The sequence below is a fragment of the Thamnophis elegans genome, chromosome 4 (assembly GCF_009769535.1).
Source record: "Thamnophis elegans isolate rThaEle1 chromosome 4, rThaEle1.pri, whole genome shotgun sequence".
In the NCBI taxonomy this organism is placed as follows: Eukaryota; Metazoa; Chordata; class Lepidosauria; order Squamata; family Colubridae; genus Thamnophis; species Thamnophis elegans.
This window is the reverse complement of record NC_045544.1, coordinates 32,560,866-32,588,423: the sequence shown is the minus strand read 5'-3', so window position 1 is coordinate 32,588,423 and position 27,558 is coordinate 32,560,866. Positions and strand designations below refer to the sequence as shown.

Sequence of the window (27,558 nt, the reverse complement as noted above, 5' to 3'; positions counted from 1 at the left end):
CATGCGCCCAAAGCAAGGGCTGAAACCGTTCCCTCCTCCCACTCTACTGCAAACCATCACACCAGCCATGTCCGTTGGTTCGCCCGCGCGCGAGCGTCCAATCAGCAAGGCGGGGGGGGGGAGGTGGTCCGCGTTCCCACTCTGAAGCCGCTTCCAAACGGCGCGGCGGGGGGAGGGAGGGAGGGAGGGAGAGAAGTATCTTTCAGCCGCGACCTGCGTGAGACACGAGACCGGCGCGAGCAGCAGTTATGACGCAGTCCGTAGTAGTCCAGGGTGAGCGTGCGCGACATTCCCAGTATCTTTTTTTTTTCCCTTTACTACTTTCCTCCGTATTGCTTCCATGACGGATACCTCCCTCTTCTCTTTTTTTTTTCTTTTTCCTCTCTCCCCATACAGTGGGTCAATGCGGAAACCAAATAGGCTGCCGATTTTGGGATCTGGCGTTACGGGAGCACGCGACTGTTAACAAGGTAACAAGTCCCGCCTCTTTTAAAAACGCGGCGTCTCTACTAGTATGAGCGCATGCGTGGTTATGCTTTTCAAAGGTTCCTTGTTCACCTGCTTCCCTTCTCGTTGTTTTTAAAAAAGGGGGGGTCTTTACTTCATTGTTTTGCCATTGTGGTCCATCTACATAAGACCCCAGCAAACAGGGTACCGAGTCGGAACGCCGCAACGAAGATTCCCCTCCTTTGAGGCGAGGTGGTTTCCGCCATCGCCGTCATTTATGCGTTCTGTTACCATGGCTACGATTCCAATGATGCTCTGGAGCTCCCCAGCAAACCAGTAGGTGGAGTGAGATTCCAGTAAAATCCATCGACCCCTTTTTATTTTATTCCTTTTTTCACGTGGCTTTGCGCAGACAGCCTCTTCGGTTATTGGTGAATTCTGTACCATCAAGTTGTTTTGGCTTCAGTCAACCAGATGTTCTCCACGATTATCTGTCTCTAACCTGATCCTTTCAGGTCTTCCAATGGTGCACTCATGCCTCTGTAAACCGGAGTCCCTCCACTTCACTGCTGGTCACCTTCTTCTCTTTCTCCTCTCCTTTCTCATCCTTTTCTAGAGAGTGAGGTCTTCACATCAGGAGTAGACATGATTCAGAACTCTGGGCTGCTTGGTTCAGTGGTCCATCACTTGTTTTATTTAGAATAATCTCAGGAAGAATGGGACAACTCTCCACAGCCAACTCACAGCGGCCAGCTTGACGCAGGACAACTCAACAATTTAATTATTTAAAATATTTAAATTCTTGTCATTCACATTTCGTTTTGTCCCTCCTTTGGCATCCTTTCTTTAGTGATTCAATTCCATTATTTCTTCCATATTTGTAACTCTTGTTCCGCGGTGAGTTGGCCATGGTGAGTTGGCTGCAGCAAGTTGTCGCAGACCCATTCTCAGGAGACTTCTCCAAGACCAAAGTTCAAAATATACACTTCTTTGTCCCATGCTATTCGCCAAAAGCAAGATGTACACTTTACAATTTCCTTGGGGATGCTTTTTTGTTACCTGCAGTGAAAAGCTGAAGAAACCATCCATAAGTTCCATTATATCTGATTTGAAGGTCAGTGGGAGGAGGGGAGGTTGAACTTACATACATTGCTATACTCGGAAGCACTGTGTGTATGAACTAAATCTAAAATCAGGGAAAAAATGTTAAAATCTATAGCAAGCCTTGCCATCATAGAATAAGGAGGAAGTAAGCTGTAATTCAAAAAAACTTTATGCTTTTTTTAACTTTTTTCAGTTTGAAAGGGTACTACCAAACTCATTATTATTCATTGTTTTAATTAATAGTATTATAATTCAGTTATGTTATTTACAGTTATTAACATGAATTTTACTGTAAGATTTTGAGAGACTAGTGTTCAGTATGCCTTGACCCTGCTTACAACTTATCTGTCCAAAAATCCAAAGCCATCTTGCAGAATAGTAGTTGAAATAACTTAGGAATATATCTGTACAAGAAAACAAAATAAACGCATGATGTATTCTTTGAATCACACCAATAGTTTTTGAAATACAATGAGGAATATAATCTCAAAAAGTTATTTTGAAATGTTTGTGCTAGAATTTATAGCGCAAGTTCAAAGTTTGGTTTTTACTTAAAGTATTTTTTATTATTTTAGAAAGGACTTTATGATGAAGCATTAAGCAGTTTCTTTAGAAATGTGAACACTAGGTAAGTTTCTTTGGGAAGTACAGTAATATGTTAAATGAGACACTTGGTTTTAAAACTGTTCTGTATATGCTGAGAGATTCTTTTGTATCAGACTTTGCATTGCTGAACGTTAGCATTTTCTTCTATCTTTTGAAAGATAAAGTTCTGACATTAATGGTATGACTTTATCGTTCACTGCATGTCATTGATGCTGTATAAGTAATCTGCTTTGTTATAATCCAGTATGTGAGCAATTCAACGGGGTTTAATTAAGCAAGTATAAAATTTAAGCTTGCATCTCTTTATTGCTGGATTAGGTAAATGAAATCCCAGTGGGTAGGTTGTGTTGTGATATTCATGTCAACTTGTTGCAGACTTAGAATATGTTTATTTGTAAACTGTCACTTAGATGAGATTTGCGGTATAGAAATTTAATTAAATGTTACACCACTGCCATGACTTAACTTATTCTGACTGGGCCATAATTCTTGGTATTCATCATTTTAGAATAATATCATAGTTCTGTTTTTTTATCTCTGAACTATTAGGACATAAGTTGGCAGCAAAGGTGGTGGGGTGGATAGAGAAGATATTAACTGTTCATCCAATTTTACTTGCTATCCTCCATAGCCTGAACAAAAAACTATTTCCAAGCCAGAGCTCCATTGCCTGCATGGTATAGTTGTATCTCTCTGATTTCCTAATATAATGACCTGTTACAATTCCATCGCTTTATCAAGTTGCACTGAAAAAAAAACCCTCTTATTTGGCTTGCTATCAGATAGTGCTAATAATATTATAGTCTTCCAGTGTTATCTATTTGAGATCCTGCAAAAAGAGTTACATATACCAAGCATCTTTTTTAATATTTATCTTTCTCTTGTTTCTTTATTTTGCATTAGGAAAAGCATTTTTCAGTTTTTGTGTCAATATTTTTCTTTTATAAAATGCGTGTGGTGTCACCTGCAAAGGCAGGCTGAGCTTTATTCATGATTATAACTATCCTTGTTCTGATTTTTCTAGAACAGATGGTGACAGTGCTGACATTTCCAGAGGAAAAATCTGTTCCTTAAAAGCACGTGTAAGAGAAGAAACTATTTAATTTAACCCTGCCTTTAATTTGTAGACTACTGTAAAATGTTCCTAATTTGGAAAGTTTTATTTTCAAACATATTTACCCTGTAACTATTGAAATAATATTTATGTGTTTGGTTAAACAAGTGAGGTTTTTGTCCCAACCCCCACACCCCTTCTCTCAGCTTCTCTCTCTCTCTCTCTCCCTCCTCCCCCCCCCCCGGCTGCTGGGAGCCCGTCCCATGCCTTCTCCCAACCCCCCACACCCCTTCTCTCAGCTACTTTCTGCCTTGTGGACCTAGAACTGATTGCTGTCTCCAGGCTGCCTCTCCTCCCCTATTATCATGGAAGGCCTCTCACAAAAACCACTGTGCAGCAGTTGAAAACTGCCGTGCAATGTTTTGTTGCCATGTGCATGGCCGCGGACCCGCACAGCTTAGAGTGAACATTGGCCCCTGAAGCCTCTGGAGGGCCTGCGTGGGAGGCTGTTTTTGCCCTCCCCAGGCTCCTATAAAGCCTCTGGAGCCTGGGAAGGGCGAACAAAAGACACCAAAAATGGGGGGGAGGAGCGCTGGTCGTGCGCACATGCATGCTGAGGCCGTGTGCATAGCATTATGTGTGTGGCACGCCCACACAGGACCCCCCTGCGCTCCTCCCGCTTTTGGCACATGAGCCAAAAAAGGTTCGCCATCACTGCTCTAGAATATCTGCTCATATTTTGTCCCCATTTTCAAATAGATAGGAGAGGGAATGCAAAGTGAGCTATTAGAAGGAACTTTACTGTGCAGGTTATAACACTGTTACACCATGTCAGATATAATTTATTTCTTACACATGCAGTACATACACACAGTATAGGATTAGCAGTAAGGTAAGTAGTTTGTGTGTGTGTAGATGGATGGATGGATGGATGGATGGATGGATGGTAGGTAGGTAGGTAGGTAGGTAGGTAGGTAGGTAGATAGGTAGATAGATAGATAGATAGATAGATAGATAGATAGATAGATAGATAGATAGATGATAGATAGATAGATAGATAGATATAAACAAATTTTGTTTAATAAATTTATTGTGAGCATAATCTAAATAAGAAATTTTAGAAATGAAAATAACACTTTTCCAGATAGATTACAGAGAAAAATCTGCCTGCACAGATGCTTCTCTTAATGAAAAAAATGACTTTATGGTTGTTTGATAACTTTTTCCTTTTTATTTTATAGTTGTCAGAAAGGGTTGGTATATACTATCGTATAAAGAGTCAGCAGACTGAGCAGTCTTGCTACAGAAGTATTTTTGGCTTGAATATCATTATTAAAATTACAAGGTTTAATCAGAGTTATTTCCAAAAAAAAAATCATGCTGGAAATATGTTTGTTGAGACAAGATCATGTTGATTAATCTAGTTAACTAACACATAATAGCAAATATTAGTGTAGTAAAAGCATAACTTAGTATAAATTACATTTACTAATTTGTATGTAATGTTTGTATGCATTTAATCCTGGAGCAATTTTTTAATTATGGTAATGGAAATTAAAATTTCATTTTATGTGAAAATTTAGGGTACATTTTTCTGGAATCAGCTTTTTGAAAATTAAGAGAGTATGTGAAAATTAAACAAAGCCAATACCTACTTTATTTTATGTCCTGTTTTTAAAGATATGCTGAATAAATTATTTTTATTCTCTTGCCTAAGGCTCTACTGATTGACATGGAAGAGGGTGTTGTGAATGAAATTCTTCAGGGGCCATTAAGAGATGTGTTTGATAGCAAACAGCTGATCACAGATGTTTCTGGCTCAGGGAACAATTGGTAAGAATAAAGTCTGTTTAATAAAAATCTTCAACCAGATTCTCTTTGAAAAACTTCAAATGCAATAGAAATTTTCTATCTTTTGCACTTACTACAATCCCTGAAAGGATATTAAAATAAATATTTTAAACCCAAATTTATAATTGTTTTGCCAAATATCTCATATCTCCCATTTTCATGCTTACATATATAGACGTTCCATTTTTTTCATATAATTGTATTGATCAGTTCATTGTATACTTTGTATCCCGATTTTCGGAACATAAACCTTTATATGATGGCTTAGACTTATTCCAATAGGAGAGTTGGTTGTAAATACCGTATTTTTCAGAGTATAAGACGCACCTTTTTTCCTCAAAAAAGAGGCTGAAAATCTGGATGTGTCTTATACATCGAATACACCATTTTTTGCTCATATTTCCACCCCACCCCACCCCCAGGAACACTCTGCAAGTGCCCCCCCCCCAAGGCTATTCATGCCTTTTTTGAGGGAGGTTTGTAGAGTGCAAAAACTTTTTTTTCCTTTTGGAAAGCTCTTTAACTGATGGATGAGAATTACATTGATCAAGTGTAATTCTGTGCCAGCAGAAACACCTACCTATCTACTGTGTTTCTCTCTATCTCTATTTCTCTCTCCCTCTACCTACCTACCTACACACTCTCTGTTTCTCTCTATCCCTTTATTTACCTACCTAACTACTCTCCCTCTCTATCTCTCTATTTCTCTCTCTATCCCTTTATCTACTTACCTAACTACTCTCTCTCTCTCTCCCTACCTACCTACTGTATTTCTCTCTCTCTCTCGCCCTGTCTATCCCACTATCTACCTACCTTCTTTTTTTTTCAATTTGCCTCTACAAAACCTTGGTGTGTCTTATACTCCGGTGCGTCTTATACTCCGAAAATACGGTAACCCTTGCGTCCAGATGACACAAGAGCAATCTGTTTGCTTGCTTTTTGAAATAATTCTTAGAACAGTTAGAACAGTTGGTAATAGTTCGTTTTGTGGGGAGGAGGAATCCAGCTGGTCCAAATTCTCCTATCAGGCACATGCTGATCTGTTCCTAACTGCTGCTGCTTCATTTCATTTGGTCATCTAAGAACAAATTGCAGCAGCTAACCAAAGAGAAGATTTAGACCTTTAAGCCCTCCATGCACCCTCAGTCCCAACTTCATACAAATGCTCTTAAGATTACATAGAAGGTATGTACAGGTAGTTCTTCACTTATGGCCACAATCATTTTAAGTTGCCTGTGAAGACTAGTAGAGTGTGAATTTAAGAGTGATTCATTGGTATCAGTTTAATTGTTTCTTGTTTATTTTTCTTGTTTATTTTTTTGTCTTTATGGTGGCAAAGAATGACCTTAAAAAGACAAAAGACTTTGCCCTTTCTGTCTAGGTTGGGGGTCAGCAAACTGCAGCTCTGGAGCCTCATGTGGCTCTTTCCTCCCTTTGCTGTGGCTCCGTCACCGGTCGGCGCCATAATTTTGAGAGGAGCTTCCGGTGGGGCAGGGAAGGAGATAAGCACAGTGTGCCAGGAGAAGACTCTATGGCAAGGGGAGAGTTTTCCAGTTGTCTCCACAATTGATAGGGCTTTCGGTTATGACAGGTAGAGGAAAAAGTATGCCGTGCTAGGAGGAGGAGGAGACTCTATGATGGGGGAACTGAACTTCCAGTCAGCTCCAGAATTGAACAGGGGGCTTCCAGTTAGGACCTTTGTGGCTCCCGGTGTTTTCTTTTCTGTGGGAAACGGATCCAAATGGCTCTTTTGCCTTTGCTAGCTGTGGAATGGGAAAAGCAAACCAGTGGAATCAAAAGAAGAGGAAGGGGCTAAGTAGCCTGCTTCCATTTTTCATGTGGGCTGTGCTTAAATTTGACACTAATGCATATGAGCTCAAAAGATGGCATGTTAAATATTAGCACTAAAATAGAGGGGTAGCATATTAAAAGTCTCCTATTTTCAGGGCTGTGGGTCAGAATGTGTATGGATGTCAGTACCGAGAGCATATTGTTGAAAAATTGAGGAAAACTGCAGAGCACTGTGACTGTCTGCAATGCTTCTTTGTTATTCATTCAATGGGAGGGGGTAAGTATTTTTTTAGTCCCAGAGATATAGCCATGTCAGGTGACATGAAGGAAAACTTGGCATATACTGTTACATCCAATAAGAAATTTCCATTTGGTTGAAATTGGAAAGAAATTTCTGACTTCTTAGAACTGAATCCAGCATCACAGTTGTTTTCCTGTTTGCTGTGAGACAACATTTTTTCAGGTTCTTTCCATTTCCACCTTGCTGGTCATGTTATTGGAAGTGCTATTGCATTGGGCAAAGTACGCCCAATCGCTGTTTACAAAACTTCTATAAAAATTGAATGCATTAATTAAAATGAAAAGAGATGTTTAAAATAAAGGAGATATCTTGCAATTTGCCTCAAAAGATATATTCATTAAAATTATTACTGAATTTCAGTGGAATTTTTTTAAATTACATTTTTCTTTATATTTAACTACTTTACAAAAATCATGTTGCTGTTAGCTTTCTTTTGAATTCTTTGATATATATGAGAGTTCTTGCATTCCATAATGCCATTGTCTAAGACATTTTCTCATAGGTTTTCCAATAGATGTTGCCTGAAATAAATTGTATAAACATTGATTTTGAATTTTTAAAAAATTCTTATAATTTGTAAGACAAGTCATTTGTCATTGTAGTTATTTCCTTATTTCTTCTAGGAACAGGATCTGGTCTTGGTACATTTTTACTAACAGTGCTTGAAGATGAATTTCCAGAAGTATATAGATTTGTGACTTCCGTTTATCCATCACGTGAGGATGATGTCATCACATCTCCATATAACAGTGTATTGGCTATGAAGGAACTCACCGAACATGCTGACTGTGTATTACCAATTGAAAATGAGGTAAGCATTTTTCAGGGCCTGAGAATTTACATTAGAAGGGTAGTTCTTTCTTTAATATAAACTTCATAGTGCAAATGCTGAACTGATAGCTTCTACATGCTTTTCCCATTGTAGAACTATTCTGAGTCAAGACCAATGACAACTTTGCTTTTTAAAATGAACAAAAGAGACATCTTTGCACTTTTTATAAATAAAAACACAATATTTTCTTATTTAAAAAGTATATGACCAATATGTATGTGTGTGTATAAGTTTATACCCGGGATGTCAAACTCAAGGCCCTTGGGCTGTATCCGGCCCACAGAATGCTTAAATGTGGCCCGCGGTCCCTCTGTGCAGTCCTCCCGAGCTCCGTTTTTGGCCGTGACGGCCTCCTGCAGCCCTCTGCCAGTGAAAACAGAACTCAGGCTGGGCACGGCTTGCCCGGACTCCGCCTCGATGAGTGACGTCGAGCTGGCTAGGCCCACCCTAGCCACGCCCCCCCTGCCCCCCCGGATCAAACACAAACGTGATGCAGCTTTCAATGAAATCGAGTTTGACACCTCTGATATATTTGTGTGTGTGTGTGTATACACAGACAGAGATAGTCTGATTATATATATACTGATTTCTCTTCATATTGTGTAAATTTTTTACTTTTCTTGTGTATATAATGTATGTATATGTGAATATATTTTTCTGCACTTAACAGGAATTAAATGTTTTGCTTGGTTGTCTGCTTTCACTTAGCATGTGTTTGGATGTTAAATTTGTGAAGCATCTTGCAACTTTTTAATTAAAAAATACTTTATAATTAGTTTTAATAACAACACTATTGTTTATGTGTATGTCCAATCTCTAGCAGTCCAAGGCAGTGTAAATTTCATTCCGCTGTTCACATTTCCATTGTGAATTGGGCTGAATGATATTGACAATCCACAATCACATATCGATTATCCACGATGAATCATGCACCTGGTCTTAGATTTTTCCTCTTCCTAATCCAATTCCTTAATTGAAAGCATTGTTTAGAATATCATAAGCTCTACCCATTTCATAGAGCTACTCTTAAGATTAACTAAATCTGTCATTCTGTTATAAAATCCAGTCCATTGTAGTTTTGCTTATTTTGTCTTTTGAGGTTTAAATGTATTTTAAACAAGGAATGTAGACTTATTAGGTTTCTTAATAAGTCTGCATTCCTGCATTGGGATGAACTTCTTTGAAAATATATTTCCTTCTCAATGGATTTAATTAGAACTATACAATAATTATTGACTTTGCATAATATACTGTAAATGTTTTTCATTGTTTTTTTTCATCTTGCAAAGTCTTTATTTGACATAGTTAGTAAAATTAACCAGATGACCAACTCTGGAAAACTAGGATCAACTGTAAAGCAAAGCAGCTTGGTGACTTCGAGTGCAGGTGGAATAAAACATCTTCAAGAAAAACCTTTTGATGCTATGAACAACATTGTGGCTAACTTACTATTGAACCTGACCAGGTGAACCTTTAAGCCTTTTAATAAAAAAATAAAATTGTCCTTACACTAAAATATGTTATTTTGTTGAGATAAAGCTTCTGCATTTTTCGGCAGGTCATAGTCACTTTCTTCTTTGCAAGTAGCCACTTCCTTAAAAAACTATGAGTATTGTTATTTTTGTGGGAAGTTTAAAAAGCCAGGTCCTGGGAGTGGCAGAAAAAGTTAAAAGAAAATGGTTGTAAAGCCCCTGAGCACACTTGCTAAATTGAAAGGATAAAATTCATTCTTTTTGGCTTTGAATGGAATGTTTAAAACTTTGTTTCTGCATCCTTTCTGTGTAGTAGATAAACATAGGTATAGCTTTGCAAAATATCAACATATCCCTATGTAGAATTTCCATCTGCCTGGGCCTTGTAGTATAGGCAAAGTCACAGGATTTTTTTCCCTTTCTAGCCTTTTGAAATATAAGTATAATGATTAATCTGATTATTAAACTCAGAGCTGTTAAAGCACCACATAACTTGGCAGAAAAGATCTGTAATCTCCTTCTCAAGCAACCAAAGGACTTTTTGATTTTATACAACTCTTACAATACAATAGCAGAGTTGGAAGGGACCTTGGAGGTCTTCTAGTCCAACCCCCTGCCTAAGCAGGAAACCCTATACCTTTTCAGACAAATGGCTATCCAACATCTTCTTAAAGACTTCCAGTGTTGGGGCAACCACAACTTCTGGAGGCAAGCTGTTCCACTGATTAATTGTTCTAACTGTCAGGAAATTTCTCCTCAGTTCTAAGTTGCTTCTCTCCTTGATTAGTTTCCACCCATTGCTTCTTGTTCTACCCTCAGGTGCCTTGGAGAATAGTTTGACTCCCTCTTCTTTGTGGCAACCCCTGAGACACTGGGACACTGCCATCATGTCTCCCCTAGTCCTTCTTTTAATTAAACATACCCAGTTCCTGCAACCGTTCTTCATATGTTTTAGCCTCCAGCCCCCTAATCATCTTTGTTGCTCTTCTCTGCACTCTTTCTAGAGTCTCCACAACTTTTCTACATCGTGGCGACCAAAACTGAATGCAATATTCCAAGTGTGGCCTTACCAAGGCATTATAAAGTGGTATCTTATGTTATTTTCAGCTCTGCTAGATTTGAAGGATCTCTTAATATGGATCTTAATGAAATCAGCATGAACTTGGTTCCCTTTCCTCGACTTCATTATCTAGTTTCCAGCTTGACTCCTCTTTATACTCTGGCTGATGTTAACGTGCCTTTGCGACGGTGAGTATTTTTATTCAACATTGTTCCTAGAAGGGTAACTTGTCAAAAATAGAATTGTGCTTTGAAGTCTCCCAACTCTTGGCTGCTTTGTTTTTACATGTAAAATGACAACTGTATACTAACTTGAAAATGAATCTGCTTTGTAACATCAATAGGAAAAAATGATATTTCTTTGGATCAATGATCAGCAGTCTAAATAAAATATAATTAAAAGGAAAAAATAATGCTTGGCCTTGTGTCTGCTGCTTGTTCATCTTCAGTTATGCTTTCCATTTCCATCCATTCTTATAGTTTGAAGCCTCTGGCATATTATTTGCCAACTGCACTGAGAAGATAAGCAGCTGGCTTATCTGTCGTGTTATCCTTTTGTGTATTGATACTATTATTGCTAGTTCTCAAACCTTTGTGATGTGATCGGTTTGATTGATGTGTGTAAATAAGGATGCTAAAAAGGGAAGAATTCATTTTCATTATTTCAGGTAATATATAATTTAAATCTAGAACCTTTCTGACCTAAGGATTGTATTTAACTACATCTCTTTGGGAGACATGAGGCTTTCTGTTCACTTGACCAGAATCCATATTGCTTTTTTTCAGACTGCTGTATTGTCAGAATCTGTGAATAAATCTGATTTTCTTTTCTTTTTCGGGAAGATTATATTGTTTTTTGAGATGCCATAGAACTTGTACCTGACCTTTCGGGAAGGGGGGTACTGTAGGAAATAAAATTCACAAATATATTCTTACTATTTGTAACTACAGTATAGTTTCTAAAAGCTTGCAACCAGAATATATACAAAATGCATATTTATCTTACTTGGCATATATTCTTAATACTGTTAAACAATTCCTCTGTTTTTTAGGTTGGATCAAATGTTTTCTGATGCTTTTAGCAAAGAACACCAGCTGTTACGAGCTGATCCAAAACGTAATTTGTACCTTGCTTGTGCCCTCTTAGTCAGAGGAAATGTACAGGTTTCAGATCTTCGTAGAAATATTGAACGGTTTGTACTAAAATATATGTTCTCAAGAATTATTAACTGCTTTTTCAAAAGGACAACTTAGTGTGATCTCTTTTTAATGCCACTTATGCCTATGTTGTAAATGATTATATTATGAGAATACAGAAACGTTTGGTAATTTAATCTTACATTTTCTCTAACATAGAATTTGATGTACACGTAATGTTAATATCTTTATGAATATACCAAGCCCTACAAGGTTGGCCAACTCAGAAAACAAGAGGCACTTGGATTTCTAGAAAGATATTTATTGCTAGGAGTATGTAAGAATCATAAAGCCTACAGAGTCATTGTCCTATAGAACTTACACCTGCTGTATTAAGACAGGCCCATTCTTTTTCTCATGTTTCCCCCCACCTCCATGGACTCAAGAGTCTCTTTTGTAATAAAGTTGTTTTTCTCCCTTAAGAGTCTTACTGCCTCCTCTGTTCTCAAGATCTTTTAGGCATCCCATCAAAATTGAATGTGGTTTAAAAACTAGCCACAGAATGTAAAACTCAGATATAACATCAATTTTTGGCATAGGCTTTTCAACACACTTCCATTAAAAGGATAGTTAGAAGGTCTTTATTGCATACTAGTGCTGTGGACATCCGTTTAAATATCATTGGAAATAGTTAAATCTGCCACTAACTTTGTTTTGTGTAATGGCATCTTCTCCAGCTAGGCACCCTTGAGATATGCAAGTCTAACCTTGTCAATCACAATCTCACTTTATTGTCTGGAATTATAGTTCAATTATGAAGCATAATGTAGCACTACTGCTTGCTATTTTTCAAGCCCTAATTTTCTGGTTGCAGGTTGAAGCCTTCACTTCAGTTTGTATCCTGGAATCAAGAAGGATGGAAAACTGGTTTATGTTCAGTACCTCCAGTTGGCCATTCCCATTCTTTGTTGGCACTGGCAAATAACACATGCATTAAACCAACTTTCATTGAACTCAAAGAGAGATTCATGAAGTTGTACAAGAAAAAGGTATGCCCTAAAATGAAAAGTCATGCAACTATTTTAAGTACTTCATTTGCATTTGCATAATTCTCAATATTAGGAAATCCTCTATTAAAAAAAGTGTAGTCCTCTTAGTTGGCTTCCCTGTTTACAAACTCTATAGTAAGGTTGTAATATATTTGAAGGTAAATGGCTAGTTGACTGCAGTGCAAAATTATGTAACGAGAATGGGAGAGAAAGGGAACACAAAAAAGAGAGAGAGTGTGGTTGAAGAGGGGGTGCAAGTGACATGATAGCCTAGATTTAAAAATAAATAAACCACACTGATTTTTCTACCATAAGTGATCATACGTTCTGTTTTCTTTTCAATTTTAGGAGAACAATTGCATTTATGTGGAATATTTATCCCAGTAAGGTATAATGCATGACTGAAATTAATACTTGTTTCTGCAGGCTCACCTTCATCATTACCTACAAGTTGATGGGATGGATCAGAACTGTTTCTCTGAAGCACTTTCATCACTGTCAAATTTAATAGAGGACTATAATCAGCTTGAAGCTGCTAACAGTGGCCCTGCAGTAGATCCACCAAGGCTAAAGATAATGATATAGCAATGCGGGGACATAGCAGGAAACAATTCAATATTTGCAAAAAAAAAATGCACATGCAGTCAATATGGTGAGTATTGAATTCAGTTGGAAAAATGTAAGGCTAGTTCTGGCTGATAAATTCTTAACACACTATCTTTTGGGACAACCAGAAGCACTGTTACTCTTGAAAGACAGTGGAAACATTCAGTCTGCCGAACAGTTTTGTAAAATATTTTTTTATCTTGCACAGAGGCTGTACGGAGATTGGATAATGCAAATCGCAACTTACATATTATGAAATGCACTTTTATCTTAAGCACTGTTTATTTTTGTATGTATATTTTTGGAAATGAGCACATTTTGAATATAAATATTTCTTGTGATATTTTTATTAATACTTTAATAAATGTTTTAAAAATCCCTTGTGTTGAATTTGAAATTACCTGTGCATAGTTGATGACTGTTCTATTCACCTATGAGGTTCACTGTAATCCCAATATGAAGTAAAAGCTGTCTCGTCTAAAACCCAGCTCCTTATATCACATTCTGTCAGCTACTCCAGTTTAACTGAGATTTAGGCATGCATACTGCTAGTTTCACTGCCTGTTACTCTGATTCAGAGCCAAGTGCAATGCAGTCTTTCAGAAGTCTGGCTTTGAATGAGATACATCTTTCTGTGTGTTCTTGAAAATGAAACATTGTGATAATCTATTGCAGACCAGGATCCTTCCTGTTTCTATTGATGGTTGGGTAGAAAGTGTAACAAAAACAGCAGTTATAGAGCAGGTTGAGAGAAAAATAAAATTCTATTTCTATAAATAGTTTTGCTATGCTGTTGACTGAGATTTGGGGAGTTACTGCTAAATGCAAAGTTAATTATATAGCCATGTTGAGTTATAAAAGGTGGAAGATATTTTGAATCATGTTATGATGAACATACTTTGAAAAAGATACCTACCCACTCCAGAAACATGCATTTTTGAAAGTTGTAACGAGCAAGCCAAATCTATAACATAAAATGGGTCCATCCAGATGCATGAAGACATTTTCTCAAGCCATATAGCATATTGAAGTAAATCTGTTTTATTATATTCAGAAGTTGTATTGAAATCAACACGCTAGTTGAAACCAGCAAAGTAGTCCACTAGTTGTTTGCTTCTTCCTCAGAGTGACTCTAATAGTGCTAAACTTTCTTTTTGTTACTACAGTTTCAAGGCATTCAAAAGTATTTTAAAGTAATTTTTGGTTAATATTTTATATGCTGGGTAATTCAGCATCCAGTATGGACGTGGCCACTTTTTTCATGGCAAAAAAGGAAACGGAGGTACTTTCTTCCCACACCTTTCTTATAAAGCCTGAGTTCAGAAAAACAAGTCTCCTGGATCATTGCATATCTTCTGACAAACACAAGATGTAATCCACATCATCTTCCATTTGACGGGTACTTCTTCAGGGCAATCAAACTGTACTGTAATCATTACAGATTTATTCGGTATGCAGCATCTCTTATCCAGGCAGATTCCACAAAACATAGGTTTGTATATTTGTCTGCTTGTGCATCCAGAGAAGACTAGTTTCTCAGCTTTAGCAAGCTGAAATGTGGGCGACATGTTTTCCTTTTGGGATCTCGAAAATAAACACAGAATACAGTTGAAATTATGGTCAAATGCATATTACATACATAGTAGAACTTAAAAGTAAAGGTTATCCTCACATATGTGCTAGTTGTTTCCAATTTCTAGGGAACGGTGCTCATCTCTGTTACAAAGCCGAAGAGCCAGCACTGTCCGAAGACATATCTGGGGTCATATGGCTGGCATGACTAAAAGCCGGAGATGCATGGAACGCTGTTACCTTCCCACCAAAGGTGGTTCCTATTTTTCTATGTGCATTGTACGTGCTTTGAACTGCTAGGATAAGTATGGGAGCTCACTCCGTTACGCGGTGCTAGGATTCAAACTGCTGAACTGCCGACCTTTCTGATCGAAAAGTTCAGTGTCTTAGCCACTGAGCCACCACATCCCATAAGTAAGTAGGCAGCTTTTTAAATGCCCTTACATAATTTGATCAAGTAAATTATAATGGATGTGTTTGGGGACAGAGGGGGGGCTATATATTTCAAGATAATCTGTTATAAATTTAATGATGGCTAAAGTTCCTCCCAGCTCTGAGCTGGAGCTGCAAGCCAAGAACTCATGTAACTGATGTAAAATGCCTATTCAGCAATCACTAAAACAGAAGGCAACAAATCCTTAAATAGAAGTAATTAATAGATTTAAAAGCAATGTAGGAAAAGGCCCACAGAATTATAATGAATGAGCTATTAATCCTGACTCCTGTCCTCAGCCCTAATATTTCCTAGCCTATAACTCAACTGAAGGGCAAAATGATAGCTACGCAATCATCCATGTCCTGTATTTCTTTAAATCCTTGTTCATAAGCATTTGCTCTCTGAGTAAGAGGCAGTTTTGGGTATCACAATTTACCTTCAGAATCTTTGTAAAATTTGCTTGGCAGGGTTGAATATAACACAGTCTCTTTTCCTTCCTCATTTCACATTTACTGTTTCCGTTGGTCACCCTGTCAGAGATGCCAATACCACAAGTTCGGGAGCAAGGTGTCCATGGGGATGTTTGAATCAGGCATTTCTTTTTCAAAACAAGAGGAACGTTTCTGAAAGCTAAAAGGCAGAAATATATTAATTTTTTAACATTTTAATCTAAAAGCTAAAAATACTGAATGATACCTCCAATCAGGGCTCAGTGAGCAAACCATAATATGATAAGATAAAATATGATGAAAATGATTTTTCAAAATCCACTGTTCATGAGGTTAAGGTTTTTGCAGAATTGGCCAATGGTTGTGTGCCTCTTCAAATTTTATGACATTTTATGGGACTTTGATACCTCAGTCCCCTGAAACTTGGAACATGTTATGTTTCTGTCTTAGTCTTGAATTTAATTCTATAAGAATTTGATTTTCTTCAAGATGAATGACCTTACAAATTTGAAGCACTAACAGTTCTCTGTGTTAAACCGTTTTTTAAAGTCTCCATTAGCAAATCCTGATGCAGTTTCAGAGGATGACTGACCAGATATAAAAAGTGCACAGCTCAAGGGACATAGCAGAAGAGCCAGGATACCTGGGAAGTAAACAGCAGCTTAAAATCTCAGTGCAGGAAGCAAAGTAAAAACCTGGCACAGATCTGAAATAAATAAAGCAAGATTACAAAGCTGTATATTTTAACAGATAGTGTATTTTGATTTATTGTATATAAAATAATTCCATTGCCTTTACTATGGGACTTGTTAACTAGGACAGTAAATGAGGAAAGCAAGGAAGATAGCAGACATTCCAGTAAAGCTTTGCATCTGGCAAAATAAACAACTCTGAAAACAATTACTGGTATTTATAACATTGCATGCAAACCATGCATTTATAGCATAAAAGTGGTAAACTGCTTGAAGTATAATGGAATTTTTAGAATTTGAGGCAGCATTTCCACAATTGCTTATTTATCCTAATCTGTCAGGTGTGAGAAAAGGATTGAATCAGAATTAAAATAACAGAGTTGGAAGAGACCTTGGAGATCTTCTAGTTCAACCCTCTGCTTAGGCAGGAAACCCTATACCATTTCAGACAAATCCCTATCCAATTCTTTTTAAAAACTTCCAGTGTTTAGCCTCCAGTGCTCCAATCATCTTTGTTGCTCTTCTCTGCGCTCTTTCTAGAGTCACAACATCTTTTTTATATCATGGCAAGTGGTATCCTTGAACCACAAATTAAAAAGTGGAGTTTCCCAACAAGCTCAAAATGGACATCAGCTTTTCTGGCCCTGAGTTTGACACCATGCAGTGAGCCAGGCATTGCCTGCCCCCCGCAAAGAAAGCCAATTTCTCAAGGTAGATATTTTACATGAGATTGCAGAAATCATGCAAGATCTCATGATAATGCCATAATATCCTGAAACTTTAGCAGTCGTGTATGATTTGGAATGAATATTAATTTTATCAGGGAAGTAGAATATTCTTGGATATCTGGCAAATGTGGAGTGGTCAGCTCTGCTTTCAAATCTTGTTGCTTCTGGGTTAAAAAAAAGAGCAGCCCTATGGCAAGATAGGTGGTAACAAAATTTAACAAATAAATTAAAATATTTATTAGCTTTCGTTAATAAGGCAGCATGTCTTCTGTTCTCTCTTTTTTTAGCGCCTATAACAGTGATGGTGAACATTTTTTGGCTCGCATGCCAAAAGTGGGGGGAATGTGTGTGGGCGTGCCATACCCACAATGCTATGCACACAACCCCAGCGTCCATGCGCGCACGGCCAGCTCTCCACCCCCTGTTTTTAGCATGATTTTTTTCACTCTACCCAGGCTCCAGAGGCTTAATAGGAGCCCGGGGAGGGTGAAAAAAGCCTCCCCCACCCTCCCGGAGGCCCTCCAGAGGCTTCAGGAAATTCCCTGAAGCCTCCGGAGTGCAAAAACCCAGCCCTACGGGCAAACGGGAAGTTTGGGAATGGACTCAGGGGCGTTTTTCATCCTCCGGAGCCTTCAGAGGCCTTTAGGAAGCTTCTCCTGAACGCTCCAGAGGTCTAAAACCAGCCATACAAGTGAACCAGAAGTACATTCCTGAACTTCCACTTGCCCCTAAGGCCGTTTTTTCGCACTCCAGAGGAGGCCCTAGAACCTGGCTGTTCCAGCAGGTGGGCAGGTGGTTCCGGTTAGACAGAATGGTTGGTGTGTAATTTTAACAACTGTATTTTTATTCTTAATTTTTAAATGCCTTTTATCCTGTTCTGTAAGCCTCCCAGAGTCCCGTGGGATTGGGCGGCATACAAATTTTATTAAATTTCAAATTTCAAACCTCAAAAGAAGGCTGAAGGCCGAAGTCAGTGGGCCAGCGCACGCATGCGCGCTGGCCAGCTGACAGGGCAATGCCTCACGTGCCCTGACAAATCGCTCCGTGTGCCACCTGTGGCACGCGTGCCATAGGTTCGCCATCATGGGCCTACAATATTTCATTGGTCCAATCTTGTATACCTGACATTATTCGATGATGTCTTGATCGCTGTTCTTCCAAATGCCCTGAAGCACATTTGGAAGGTCCAACTTTCTTTTTGTCCTTCAGCAAAGCACAGTCATTTGATGCTGACTTTGGGATGAATACCGGTGTGCATCCAATTGCACCATTCACACACAGGCATGAAAAGAGAGGAGATGGCTGGAAATGTTGGCCATTGGTATAGTAGACACCACTCAGCTCACAGCCAACAGCTATCATATCTTGAAATAGCAAAACAGAATGAATAAATGTCAGGAAAATCAGTTAAATATAAATATTGCAGATGACATGCATGAAGTTACCTATCAAGGATATGGGTGGCACATAAATTTAATAACTAATGAAGCAGTAATTAGTATTAGTGTTTCACACTATTCAAAAAAAAACTTTGCATGCGCATAAAAACACACATGCGGGTTTGTTAAGATTTGAAGAATTCTTGCTTGATATTTCATGTTTTCAGCTGTTCTTCAGTATTTTCCATAGTAAGAAAACAGGATCTAACAGTAATAACATCTCCATTATCTCAACCTTCTAATCCTTTCTAAAATCCTTTTTAAAGGGGAGGTCTGTTTAGTTAGCTTTGGAAAGCTCTTCGGTGGATTAGATTTCTAACGATTAAGAAAGTTATGGTTCAGAAATTCACTTGTTCAATTAAATCTCAGTCTACTTGATAGCTAAAGAAAACGTCCCTCTGTTATTTCAGAGAGTGCTATAAGTCAGTCTTCCAAAGTGTGCTCATGATCCCTTTGGAAGAAAAACAGCTGGGTACAGAATGTGGGTCAGTTGGGAATGTCCTTTTCTTTGAAGCCCTGATGTCCCTTTATATAGAAATAGAAAAGAAAACAGTGAAGACTTACATGCACATATTCCTCTTTCATACCTAGGCTTATCTGCAGAGTAATCACAGTAGAGTCCCCTGTGATGGTCACAGACCTCTGCTTCATTACAGGTGGTGTTGGCTTGTTTGGCACACATCCTGCAACATCCGCAGCCATCTCTCACCACACTCACCCCAGGACTACAGCTTGGCACAGGTGGGCATCTGCAGGGCCAGTGACATAACTCTTGGCGCTGATGCAGTTCACTGTTTGCTGCACTTTCTCCACTGTTTCCTTGCTGCTGCCTCTGGCCTGATGCCCTGAAAGAAAGCTTTCATACAGGTGGACTCATCTGAGAGCTGGAAAGCTTACAAAGAAATATTACAACTTTTTTCCAAGTGCCACAAAATCCTGAATATTAATACCCCATTATTACAAGAGGGTGGGACACTCTATAATCTGTACAATTACCTACTCTTTCACCACAATGATTCCTAAAACACAAAGTAGCATAACACATATAAGTCTACTTAGAAGTCCTAATAGTGATGCCTAATGTGTTTCCCTACAGCCTGATCTCATGAGCCATTGAAGAGCCAAGACCAAGGCAAGCGGACAATAGGTCTATCATCAATCTTCCCTGGCCAGACAAGGGCAATAATTAGCCTTGTCACAGAAGAAGTCTTATAAGACTAAAAGACTCATATTTCTGAGGGACAAGACTACCAACCTAATGAAAATCACCCCTTACCAGGAATGTCAAGGCAAATTGCACCAAATAGGATATCTGTGTCACATCATGATCTAAGCATGACTTTTGTTGGCATGCAGGCATAGTGAAAACAGGTTTAACTGGACTGCAATTGACTTACGTATCTTTGTGCTCTCTTCAACTCTGTCTATGGTTCAAACAGCCAAATCAAGTGTGCTTGGTTCATCAATACATACATTAAGGATCCAGACGGAAGGAGACTTTGTCTGGCGTTGCACTGGCTGTGGATGTTGCTGAATAGGTGCCAAACAAGCAAACACTCCATATCACTTATGGCACACATTACCATAAGACAGGTACCTCAGAAAATTGATTCATTAATATATTTTTCTACCAATCAAGGTAAATGGCCAAAATATCTTGACTGGCCTAGAGAGAATACCTATTGAGCCGAGGTGGCGCAGTGGTTAGAGTGCAGTACTGCAGGTCACTTCAGCTGACTGCTAACTGCAGTTCGGCGGTTCAAATCTCACCGGCTCAGGGTTGACTCAGCCTTCCATCCTTCCGAGGTGGGTAAAATGAGGACCCAGATTGTGGGGGCAATATGCTGACTCTCTGTAAACCGCTTAGAGAGGGCTGAAAGCCCTATGAAGCAGTATATAAGTCTAACTGCTATTGCTATTGCTGTTGCTATATGGACCAGGGCAGTTCATGGAGGAGGATGTTGATGCTGCAAAAGGTTTTCATCCAGTTTTACTATCACTGCACATGGAAAATGCAGACCACAAAATGTGTCCTTTCAGGCAGATTCGTTTGTACTTATCCGATTCAGTACATTATGGATTTAACTACAATTCCTATCATCCCAAAATTTGGGTTACACCTTAATGTCAAGAAAACAAAGATAATGACAACTGGAGAGAACACACAGTGCAGATTGACAATGGCACTGTCAAAACAGTAAAGGAATTCATCTTCCTGGGTTCTAAAATCGACCAAAGTGATGACTGCAGCCCTGAGATCAGAAGGCGTATAGCACTTGGAAGATTAGTTAGCACAATAATTTTTCCAATTGTTACTTATGGCTGCAAAACCTGGAGTCTGAAAAAGGCAGATGGGAGAAGGCTGGATGCCTTTGAACTGTGGTGCTGAGGCGACTATTAAGCATCCCATGGACTACAAAAATAACAAAGAAGTCCTAGATCGAACCTCCTCAAAAATATCCCTTGAAGCCAAGTTCACCAAACAGAGGCTGTTATACTTTGGTCATGTCATGAATGAAAAGTCAATTATGGTAGGAGTGATAAGCAGAAAAAGTAGAAGGGCCCACTCTAGTTACCGCTGGCTGGATACTATAAAGGATGGCATTGGGATGACCATGGTGAATCTGAAGAAGTTGGTGTGAGACAGAGGGATATAGAGAGTGCTGATCCATAGAGTGGCCGAGGGTCAGACATGACTTGAATGGCTGACAACAATGATGATATCACCCTCAATCACCACAGCCAGTGAGTATACAACCCAAAGATTATTGGAGTAGCAAGATCAAAAAAGTACCAAATTAAGATATTCTGGAACAAAGAACATTTTGCTTTCCTCACATATTACTTTTCATTTAGAGTAGGTTCATATGGCACTCTAGCCTCTACTATAATTTGGCTTAACATGTTGGATGCATGCAATCATTGTAATTTGTAAAACAATATACTGGAATTGGGTGTTATTTGTAAACCCACCCATGTGGAGTTTCTTCAACAAAGCACAACATGTTGCAGTGACTGAATCCCCTTATTCAAGGCAATAACCTTGGCAACAGCATTCTCCAACCTGGACTCCAGTTGGGAATTCTCTGAATTGCAATCCCAAATTATCGCAGTGTGTTAGATTCTGTGCTTAAATTGAAATAAAACAAAAGCCAGCTTCATTCTTCAACTGTGGCATTTTGCCTCCCTTGAGGGAGTCAGAAATCTCATTTTCTGCTCATAAAAATGTTCATGCCCCTAAACTTTAATTATCTTTATAATGTTATTGTTAAAAGTTATAATTTTAATAAAGCCATTTGGCATAATTCAGGAAGCTGAAGATCTTACTTGAGATCCTAAGTTGGAGGCCTAATGGACTTGCATATTTTATGTAAGCTGAATTTTTGAGAACCAGGCACTTCTAAAATCATTGCTTTCTTTTTATTTCTTCATTTGTATTTAATTCCATACACTATAACTATAACCACACTTCTTTCAGCTCTAATTCTGGTTTAATGAATAAACTAGAAGTCTATCTAATTCAAAAGACCTTTCCAGAATTCAAAAAACTAACCGGAGTTGAGCAATCAATTATAAATAAAAGCAATGATATAAAATAAAATAGGCTAGCAGATCTGAGCTGCAAAAATCCAGAGAACCACCAGATGGCAGAAAAGCAACATACAAAATTCGACCTTATCCAGATTTTTGCAGTCCAGATCTGTTATCTGCTGAATGTGTAATCAGTAAATTCAGGTAAACCTTTAATCCTTCCTGCTGTAGATTGTAGGGTGGATTCGGATTATTTATGTCCTACACTTTGAAATGAAAGGAACTTGAGTCATTATGAAATATTCACACCAATTTAAGTAAGACTTTCATTCTATTAAGATAACAAAGAGCCAATTTGCAATTAATATTATATGATATAATCCTATTGCACTGTATCCATGTAAAAGAATAGCTTAATTTATGTTAATTAAATTATAGAATGATTTAGGAAATACATTTTCACCGTAAAACAGATAAACAACTTGAATATCGAAGAATATATAAAAATATCCCTTAATAACCTATATGCTTAACAGACGAACAAATCACTTAAAAATTTTATATGTCTCCATTTTATGCCTTACAGAAATAATTTGCTTTTTTATATTTTGCATGTTCTACAATATATTCCTAATTTGATCTACTTGTGTTCACATTATACAGAATTAACATTTAAGCTTTCTCAATTAACTTCATAGGGCAGAAATTAAAATAGAAGCACTTTGTAGAAATCTCATGAGGGAAAGATGTTATTAAGCAAAATGCCTCTTCTGTAAATCCATAGTAAAAAGTGAGAGACTTAACTTATAAAGCTATTTCTGATAAGTTTGGATAATTCTTAGGGTTCATGGAAAGCCAGATAAATGTAGTTCAGGTGACAGCAGCTTCTGTACCTTTAGAACATGACTAGTTTATGCTATGAAACTACAAGACGATCTTAAACAAAGGGTCCTACAGCTTATATTGGGTGGCTATTTATACTCATAAAGACCTATACTGTACTTTATCAACCTATTGAAAGCTTTGAAAAAAAAGGATTTCCATCACAAAGTCTCAAAAATGTGACTTCACGCAGACAACTAATGCAAACAAGCAGGAGCAATTGATTATTATGCCCTACCCCTTTCTCAAAGTAAAATTGGCTTGTTCGAATAAACAGATCAGCCTTTGCTATGACGAGGTCATCTTTCTAAAGAGCTTACTTACCTGCTGAGCATAAGGGATTGTGAGAAGGGTGGAAATGAGGACCCACTGCATTTTCTTGGGATGGCAGAGGTGAAAAGCAGGGAGTGAGTGAACAGGCTGAGCTGTGTGGGAGCCAAGGCTATTGACAAAGTCTCCTCTGTCTACCCTGCCAGGTTCTTCTCTTCGGCACATTGACAAAGCTCCACAGATTCATATTTAGACGCCTCCACAGAAGCGAAGCTTTGCCCTCAATCTGTCAAGTAGTTCTTTCTTTCTTCTGGAGCACCGTCTCTTCCTTAGGATGGTTTGGTCACAGTGACTTTTTGGAATGTCTCTCATTCCTCATCTCAGAACATTTTTGGAGCCTGAAGTATTGCACGGTTTCACAATTTAGATCCAGCAGATGCTGAGGGTGAGCTCTGTTTGCCCATTAGAAGGCATGGGTGAAAGCAACATTTTATTTATATTTATTTATTTATACAATGTATAGATCCATGAGAATATCGGTATCGGGCATGTGGCAATATTGTGACCCGTCAAAAGCGCGTTCCACAAAAGCGCGGTCGACGAAATCGCGTATGTGACATCATCACAACGCGACGAAAAAGATCGAAAAATTGAAATAAAAATTAAATTACAGCAAGCCGATTCACATAAAGGTAAGGGTTAGGTTAAGGATTAGGGTTAGGGTTAGGTTAAGGGTTAGGGTTAGAGCGTTAGCGTTACGTTTAGCGTTAGGTTAAGGGTTAGCGTTAGGTTTTTCATTACGTTAAGGGTTAGGTTTAGGGTTAGGTTAAGGGTTAGGTTAAGGTTTAGGTTTAGGGTTAGGTTTAGGGTTAGGTTTGGGGGGGTTAGGGGAAGGTTTTAGCTTTATTTTTACATTTTTCGATCTTTTTCTATCTTTTTCGTCGCGCTGTGATGACATCACATACGCACTTTCGTCGACCGCGATTTTGTCATCCGCGGTTTTGTGGTAGAACCGGCAATATTAACGAATCCCCAGTTCCTAGAAAAAGAATACAAGCAGGTTAAGCAGATACTATTAATTACAGCATTGTAGCAGGTAGTCTCCATTTGACAAACCAATTAGAGATGTCTCTGTTGTTCAACCTTTTTCCAACTTATCTAATAGACTGCCAGCATAACTGTCCTACCAAACACATCTATGAATTTCATATCAAAGAGCAATCTCCTGTCAGGTGTAAAGTCTATCTCCTAGAGTGCATATCGGGACGTTTCCTGCTAGGACTTTTATTATGAAAAGGTGTGGATATTTCATTATGACTCAGGTTCCATTGATTCCAAAGCATAGAGCATAAATATAATTCAAATAAACTTTAGATAGATCCCTGGGGACAGTGAATTTGAGATTTTTATTACTCCCATAAATATTCTGAGGGTGGGAGGGAAGAGATGCTAGCCAGTGAAAGCAAGGATAATATCCATATTTATCTACACACAGACACACACACACACACACACACACACACACAGAAAATGAAGGCAGGAGGAAGGTAGACTTATATTAGAAGCTGAGATATGTTTTGCTCTTTTCATTTACAATGCAAAATTGCTTACAGCAGCAATCAAGGTGGTTTTTTTAGGTATATTTTCTTTTTTGACATTCCCTGAACTGGGTGAGCATGCAACGTTTAACACTGCTTTCCAAAATTATACTAGTGTGCAAACATTGTCAGGATTAATTCAGCTATTTTTATGCCATGAATGAATGAAAAAGATCCACGGTTGTGATCTTTGCTGATTTGCCTCAGTTGGTCTTATAGCTCTAGCTCTGTAAAATAGTAATATCAGCATACCAGCAGCTCAAGGAACACTTTATAAAGATTTATTCAGGCAATTTTGGGCATGGTTAGTGCAGAAAAATAGTTCTCCAGAAATCTCAGGCAAAGCAAATATGTCCATCCCAAAGGTATTTTTTTCAAAAAGCAAGCAGACTTTGTTTTTCCTTAAAGACATTTCACTTCTCATCTAAGAAGCTTCTTCAGTTCAAGTATGTCCATGTTGTACTTTATTCCCCCACTCCCACAACGTCCTTTTTCACTCTTCATTGTAACCACTAGAGAGACACTACTGCTCCTCAGAATATGATGGTGAGCTTCCATAACTCTTCTTCCAAGAGCTTCAGGCTGAAGGGAACCATGATATACAGTATCTTGTAAACATTTGTTCCCAATGTTCTCTACAGCAACAAAGCTGCAGCTCAAGCAACTTGGCAACTTCTAACAAATTTCCAGAGTCCAAATTTGGGGGAACATGCCTGCTTCAAGTATGCAGGTTACCAGGAGGGTTGAAGTTGAATGGTTTGAAAGACAATTCTTGATTCACAGCAATACCAAGGACAAAACCTCTGAATTATTTCAGTGTTTCTCAAGAAAGTGACAGGAGTTCTGTTTTTCCTTCTGTGAGACACCATGGCAAATATTCAACTACAGAGACATGAATCATTACTTTGTGCTCAGCAGCATAGATGTGAGCAACCTTGAAATTACACCTCACAGCAAAAAGGGACAAGTGCCAATCTCTTGCTAAAAGATGCGGTAGCATTTAGGTCTTACTAAGAGTTTTGTTTTGTTTTGTTCGTTTCTTTCATCTTTATGTTTCCTAGCTGCAAATTTGAACTGCTTATCTTTTTTTAATAGAAGTGTTTTTCTTATTTATTTGTTTATTGTTTTATACTTTTAATATAATTAGAAGTATAATTATATAATTAATATAAGCTACTTTTAATATAATTTTTGCTGGACAGTTGAGATATAAACCAAGTAACCCCATAACGTCATAGAATTTTTATGAAAGAGTAACTCATTAATCACTGGATATTGAGACACACACACACACACACACACACACACAGAGAGAGAGAGAGAGAGAGAGAAATAGATAAGATAAATTGGCATTGCTATAATGATACATATATCAATTTCCCTTTTGAAATACAATATACACCTTTGTTTCTGCCAGTCAGTCCAAGGGTTTAAATACAGCTGCTATAGAAATATGTATTCAATGACAAGCTCCATAAAGAAGAGATGGTTGGATTCCCTCCCCCTGCTCCCCGCCCCCCAGTTTTTCACAAACGTTCTGTGATGGGAAATACTATTCACCCATTTACACACATGTGAGTGAATGGATAATCAAGTTCTCTGTTTCCATGGAAATGCCAGCTGGAAGCCATATATAAAAGCATTCCCTTACATTCAGCTGCTGAAATGAGGAGGGGGGGGGGGCTTTAATGTCCCTTTTGGACCCAAGAATGCTAGCGAAGGCTTGTGCTTTGCAAAATATATCTCCTATAAAAAGCTGTGAAAACAGTACCCAAATCAGAATGATCCAAGAAAGTAATGACGAATTTAGGGCTAATTTGCACATAATGAAATTGTAGTCATCAAAATTATTAAATGACATAGAAGTATGCTCATGCATAAAAGACTTTGCTTTGACACATTTGTCAAGGAATGACAAGATAGAAAGTTGTACTACGTACTGATGCTGTATTAACATTAACACAATGCTCAGGACCAGGTTTGCACCCAGAGTGGATGTCAATAGTTTGCAGTATTTCCTAGTTAATGGGATGCAGGCTTCAAGTATACCGCAAGGTAGTCTCCGAATTAGAGAACCTCGTTTTAATAAAATTATGCTTGTCACATATGGGCAAAACGTGTCAAAACTGATGGTAGCTGGGATGCTGCATATGATACAGGTATGACTAAGGCTGATAACCTAGTCTACGCCTTCTTTATTTTATTTTTAAAAGTGATATCAAAGGTCATTGATTGACCAAAGTCAAGATGGGTAGGGAAGATCAATATCTATCCCTCAACTGACAACTATGGCATATGCACAAACATGATATGGAATGCATGGGGGGGGGGAGGGGTCAGGTACAGGAGAGATTACCTACAGAAATTGCTCTTTTTTTCCCTCATCCCCTGCCTTGCAGAGCAGAGAGATTGGAAAAGTTTATGTCAATCCCTACTATAGATAGAATTTGCTCAGGATGTTCTGCCTCTAACCTGGCCCTTCAGGTCTGGTGCATCCATCACCACTATAATTAAATCTTATTTACCTTGCTGCGGGTCACCCTGTACTTCTTTACTTTTCACCTTTCCAAGCGTTATACACTTCTCAAGAGAGCTAGCTATTTGCATAACATGTCCATAATATGATAATTTGAGCCTAGTCACTTGTACCTC

General features: G+C 38.3%; 2 protein-coding genes across 2 annotated transcripts; one reads left to right on the top strand and one right to left on the bottom strand.

Moving 5' to 3' along the window:
• The first annotated feature begins 135 nt into the window (after nt 1–135).
• Nucleotides 136–13,656, top strand: TUBE1 (tubulin epsilon 1). Its single transcript, XM_032214891.1, has 12 exons — nt 136–273; nt 397–470; nt 2,127–2,179; nt 3,182–3,239; nt 4,929–5,044; nt 7,009–7,130; nt 7,778–7,965; nt 9,276–9,451; nt 10,566–10,706; nt 11,570–11,710; nt 12,529–12,703; nt 13,130–13,656. Exons 1-12 carry the CDS (start codon nt 249–251, stop codon nt 13,286–13,288), a joined length of 1,428 nt encoding a protein of 475 aa, XP_032070782.1. The 5' UTR covers nt 136–248; the 3' UTR covers nt 13,289–13,656.
• A 972-nt stretch (nt 13,657–14,628) lies between these two features.
• CCN6 (cellular communication network factor 6) lies at nt 14,629–23,533 on the bottom strand. Its single transcript, XM_032215300.1, is given in 6 exon segments — nt 14,629–14,878; nt 14,880–14,893; nt 15,754–15,947; nt 18,308–18,550; nt 19,190–19,481; nt 23,363–23,533. Coding segments are annotated over 6 exon segments (1,164 nt in total).
• Nucleotides 23,534–27,558: the final 4,025 nt, after the last annotated feature.

Bases quoted from the DNA above. Each gene is read 5' to 3' on its own strand.
- TUBE1 (XM_032214891.1), top strand. From the start codon at position 249: ATGACGCAGTCCGTAGTAGTCCAGG. The intron at 11,711-12,528 runs GTTTGTACTAAA...TTCTGGTTGCAG, and splicing joins CTTCGTAGAAATATTGAACG to GTTGAAGCCTTCACTTCAGT. The intron at 12,704-13,129 runs GTATGCCCTAAA...TTGTTTCTGCAG, and splicing joins TGAAGTTGTACAAGAAAAAG to GCTCACCTTCATCATTACCT.